We start from the raw sequence: 5,591 nt of genomic DNA on the forward strand, positions 1-5,591 counted from the left end.
TCTATATCTCTACCTCCATCGAGAGAGGGAGAGAGAAATAGAGGGAGCGAGAGAGACAGAGGGCGAGAGAGAGATGCAAATGGAAAGAGACAGATTGAGTAAGTAGCAAGAGAGAGAGATATGTAAAGGGAGAGGAAGATGGACAGAATTGAAGAGCGGGAGAGTGGCATGGATAAGAAGAGAGATGAAGGGAGAGAGATGAAGAGAGAGAGAGGTAGATACATGGAGTGATAGGGAGATGGAGAGACAGATGGCGACTATATATATATGTATTTATATATAGAGAGAGAGACAGAGCGAGAGAGAGAAAGAGACAGAGATGTATAGAGACAGAGGGACAGATAGATAAATAAAGAGATAGGCAGACAGACATAAGAGAGAGAGAAAGAGAGAGGGAGGGAGAGAGAGAGAGGGAGCGAGTTTGAGAGAGAGAGGGAGCGAGTTTAAGAGAGAGAGGGAAAGAGAGAGAGAGGGAGGGAGAAACGGTGGGCCGGAGAAGGATAGAGTGAGACAGAGAGTGACAGAAAGAGTTGAGCAGCCGCCGGTTTGCGGGAGCGAGAAATAAAACAGTTACAGACATGGAATTTATAACAGAAAGATAGTCTTGGAAAGGGAGAGATGAACAGAAATGGAGATAGAGAAAAATTCACCGACAGACAGAGATAAATAAAGAGAAATGATAAGCACAGTCCTGGCGGTCCGAATCCCGACCCGTCTCTGGGCTTCCAGTGTTCCATCCCTCTGTCCATCTGTCTACCTCTCTGTCTGTCCATCCATGCGTTTCTCTCTCATTTCTCCGCAGTGCTCCCATTCTCATCAGGACCACAGCAGTGACTGTGATTGGAGGGTTTGCCAATATTCCTTTACCTGCAGGGTAGTCATTTACTGCATGTCCAGGTGAGCTCTTTAGTGCCGGCTATTTGAGAAACACATCATGTGTCGTCTGTGGAGTGGTTCCAAATATCTTTAAAATATATTAACAAATTCAGATTTAGAGTCATGTTGAAACGCAGTGCTCCGAAAGCAAAATATATTTTCCATCCAGTGCGGAGTGCATGAGATGAATAATGAAATGGGATTATGTTCGAGTGTTTAGAATCTTTGAGCTTTCTATGGTTTCACTAATCTAAGAATTAGATTGATTGGATATTTCACCACGTTCTGCAGCTCCTCTCTGAATGTAGTTTGTGTCAGCACATAAATACACATGTTGGTGCAGGAACTGAGAATCTGAAGAAACCCTGCCACGCTTTCTGTGGTATAAAGAGGATCAGTGAAGGAGGAAGGATAATTATGTGTAATTCGCTGGTAAATGTAAAATACAACCTGTGTCGCCCACAACAGGATAAAACTCCCGGTTATACTGAAGAGTAAAGCGATGGATTTCCTGCGGTTCAACATCTCTATATCCTTGTGATTCTCTCCATTGCTGCAGCCCCGGAGTTCCCTGCGGACTCTACTGGCCGCTAAAATACGTCTGACCGTCAGAACATTGAGCAGCAAAACTAGAAAGAATGGAACGCAAGGTGTTAAAATGCGGTGAAACAAGACAAATGCGGTCCATGCGATGGACGTATAGTAGATCGGTTTAAGCTGACAACCCCAGGATACATTATCAATTATATAGTAAGGTACACTTTTAAAATACCAGGGGGCACACTCTAAACAGCTCAGCACACTCACTGTTCCGATAATCGCAGCCGCTGTTCTCTCGGTGCAGTATTTTGTTTTCAGCTTCTCACAACAAATGGCCACAAATCGGTCAAAAGTGAAAGCGACTGTTAACCAGACAGAAACCATCGTGCTAGAAAAAAACATGACTTCAATGAGACTGAAAACGGGAGTAATGTTCAGGAATGAATATGGGAAATAAATCAGACGGATCTGCCTTAATATTGGATCAGATATAATGACCAGGAGATCGGCGCATGCCATTCCTACCAGGTAGCGAGTGATACATTTGGAGAGACCGCACTTTCCACGGGACAGGATCACAATCGCCATCAAGTTAACTAGAAAGAAGGGAGAGAAAAGAAAGCAGAGAAATTACTGATCAGATCTAGTGCCAAAGCAACATTTCGACGGAATCTGGGTGAAATTTCCGACTTTGTTGCTGCATCGAACGGTGGAAGCTGATTCTGGAACTGGGCAGTGCTTTCTGACAGAGAAATGTTTCAAACACATTTATCAATAATGCATTGGGAAATCATTACAGAAAGCGAATAAAGTGAGCATCGGATCTATTGGAAGGAACGAGTGACTGCACAGTGCCGGTGGGGAAATGAGAAGGGTTTTTATGGAGCGCGAATGCAACGGGTTAAACCGGATTTTATCTCCAGACGGAGGAGGAAAGACATTAAAGGTCGGGAAGGTTTGTGCAGTGGGTGGGGCATTTATTGCTGTGTGTTAAGAGATCTGAAGGGGCTGACACAAACCAGGAAAGGCCGAGAGCCCTGGCAATGAGTTTAAGGTTTAGGGTCTGATTGTAAGAGGCAGCTGGAGGTGGAGTTAGTGAGTAAGATTGGCAGGGAAACAAGGAAAATGTAATGTAGGAGCTGGAGGTGAGTCTGGAGCACAGGGTTTGGGGAACCGGACAAACTAAAGCAGCGGATGAGGAGACAGGGGATTGAATACAGTGGGAGGAGAGGCTGGGATTCACAGTGAGCCTGCAGCAGAGTGTTAGAGGAAATCTAATTCATAACTTCCAGTAGCACAACTCAATTCATACTTTCAACCATTGGTGTCAGGTAACAGCTCGTTGTTGACAAAGTGTGTTCTGTAAATTTATAAAGTAAAATTATATTTAATATGTTAATTAAACCAGCCTCGTTTTGTATTGAATTAAGTTGACAGAGTTTTTAAAATGCACTATCCTAATAATGCATTACGCTTAGAAATGCAAGATTCTATTCTATACAACATTTCAATTATCTTTAGATATTCAGTCAGTAAACAAGAAAAATAACAATTTACCAAAACAGACTGAGGACCACATAGCGACAGAATAAAATCCTCACAATCTCACAACATCCTAATGTCACCTTCAAGGCACATGTTGTCATCTTAATTGTACTGGAAGTTTCAGCAGTTCAATCTGATTCATTATTCACATAGCTGCCCCTCTCTCTATCTCCACCCTCTCCCTCTCTTTCTCACTCTCTTTCCCTTCACCCTCCCTGTAGTTTTCCTTCTCAGTCTATTTCTCCATCGCCCCTCTCCATCTCTCCGCACTGTCTCCAATCACTTTCTCAATGCCTTTTTCACAACCGATTCAATGCGAACATCCTGCAGCTGCATGCTATTCTCCTTCCACGTTTTCAATGTTTCTATTCTCAGAGTCAGTTTGTTCAATGGTGAAGCCTCTGTGAATAGTTTAATATTTCTATTGAACACCCAATTATCAACCTACTCACCTGAACAATTCGCTTCATCTCCAATACATGCAACAAACATGATCCTATTTTATTAAAGCACAGCGCTAGATGGCATGATAGTTCTGTTAACAAAATGACAACATCACCGCTGCTACTTGTAATTCCTACATCAATAGTAGGGCTCCTGATTCCAACAGACAAAGTGCAAACTGATACAATATAACCTCAAAACATTTCATTTTGTAACGAATGTTAGTGACAGTCATTGAACGCTGAAGCAGAAAACGAGATGTGAAGGTTACAGCTGCAAACTCGGTTCAGCAGCCAGGCCTCCGAAGCAGATTCAGATACATACACAGTGAAATAATATTTCATTACAGTGATAACCAATACTTATTGGAATCCCAGTTAAATGGAACCATGTTATTTCTGTAGAACACCCACTTATCAGTCTACTTACCTAAACAATTCCCTTCATCTACAATACATGCAACAAACATGATCCTATTATTTTAAATTGCAGCCCTCCATCTAACACGGAGACCGTGAGCTGTCTAATTTCAATCACTGGAAACACATACATTAATAATTTTCCAGGACAGGTAAGTTCACAACATGAAACCCTTATTTCTGAAGGTGTGATATAAAACATAAAATGCTGGAGATACTCTGCAGGTCAAGTAGCTTCTGTCGACTGAGAAAAAGAACTGATGGTGTGATACTTGCTCTTAGCCCAGGCTCCTGATTCCAATACTTTCAGTACAGATAATAAGGTACTACCATTCTCGAGGGTTGGGTACACAGTGATCGTTGTAGATATAAAGCAGTCAATTCAATACAGAAAGAGCAGAGACAGATAAATCTCACCATTCACTGCTGGAACAGAACAGGTGACTGTGTAAAACATGCAGCGAGTAAAAGATTACCAATCACAGTAGCACATTCAACAAAGATTTACATAACTGACTGTTGAGATATCGGCTTACCAGGAACGCCAACAGCTACAAGAACAGGATAATAAATATCTTCCACCTGAAGGATTAATGGATACTCCATATCTGTGAGAAGCTGCGACTTCTGTTGGAGTGGAATCCCCTGCTCCGGCTGACACGCTGAGCTGATACATTGCAATGGGCCGTGATTTATAGAGGGGGTAAGTCCCCACTGACACTGCTGCACCCCTGATGATTGTTATTGGTTACAGTCACTTGAACAAACACATTATATCAGGACCTTTGACTCTGATGAAAATAACGCGGTGAATAACACTCAAATATCTCAAAGTGCAGGACGTTACCAAGATCAGACCTCTCTTGGGAATAAGGCTGAAGTTCTGTTCATACAATACTGAACCAACAATAATGAGCGGCTTCATCTGCAGTTTTCATGTACTTGTATTGACCATTTTCACTCCTGCCGATTTATTTGTAAATGTTACCGATTTCCCTGCAGTATACAGTGAATCCATGGACACAGACAGACCTGTTTCACTCTGTCCCTGCAGTTTCATTGTTCAATTATGAAGATTCAGTCTCTGACACAGGGACAGTTGAAGACCATTTTCAGAATTGGAGCCCAGAAATTACGGTGCATGATAGTAGGGAACGGAATCTCTATCACGACCATTGACTTTCTTCTCTCCGCTACTTTAACGCAGGTGGTCGATTCCACATTGGTTAACGGCTCCAGTAAAATCAGAACTCTGTCATCTTCTGACTACCATTCCTCCAGTTCACTCTTGGCCTAAAACTCCCCACCCTCCATCAATGTCAAACGATTCAAAACTCAGCTGTCCTTATCCATCCCTCCCCAATTCCTAATCGCCCATGACCCTCGCCCTCACAGACTCTCATTGTCTCTCAGTCCACCAAGGCCTTAAATTAAGATTCTGTTCAGGGGGTTTAACCACCTCCATGGCCTCAACGCTCTCTATCTCCATCCACTCCTTCAAACGTGCAACAACTCACCGTGACCTCTCCATACCTCTGACTCTGGCCCCTTTCGATGGGACTACCTTAACTCTGTACTGGTCTAATCGATCTGATCATAGTCACAGCGTCGACAGCAATGGATTCTCTTACCACACCTGCACCGTCAACTCCTGAGCTCCTAACTGTTCATTATTTCCCTCTCCTGTTCCTCATCTACATGCTGCCCTTTGTGACATCATCTGCAGACTTGGGCTCTGTTTCCACATGTCTGCTGACATCGAAACAG

General features: G+C 43.0%; 1 protein-coding gene across 1 annotated transcript; it reads right to left on the reverse strand.

Moving 5' to 3' along the window:
- Positions 1-1,110: 1,110 nt before the first annotated feature.
- Positions 1,111-4,430, reverse strand: LOC139245859 (probable G-protein coupled receptor 139). Its single transcript, XM_070871341.1, has 2 exons — positions 4,361-4,430; positions 1,111-2,012 (listed from the first exon to the last, which is right to left on the reverse strand). Exons 1-2 carry the CDS (start codon positions 4,428-4,430, stop codon positions 1,111-1,113), a joined length of 972 nt encoding a protein of 323 aa, XP_070727442.1.
- Between the last annotated feature and the right edge of the window lie 1,161 nt (positions 4,431-5,591).

This window comes from Pristiophorus japonicus, unplaced genomic scaffold (genome assembly GCF_044704955.1).
Source record: "Pristiophorus japonicus isolate sPriJap1 unplaced genomic scaffold, sPriJap1.hap1 HAP1_SCAFFOLD_244, whole genome shotgun sequence".
NCBI lineage: Eukaryota > Metazoa > Chordata > Chondrichthyes > Pristiophoridae > Pristiophorus > Pristiophorus japonicus.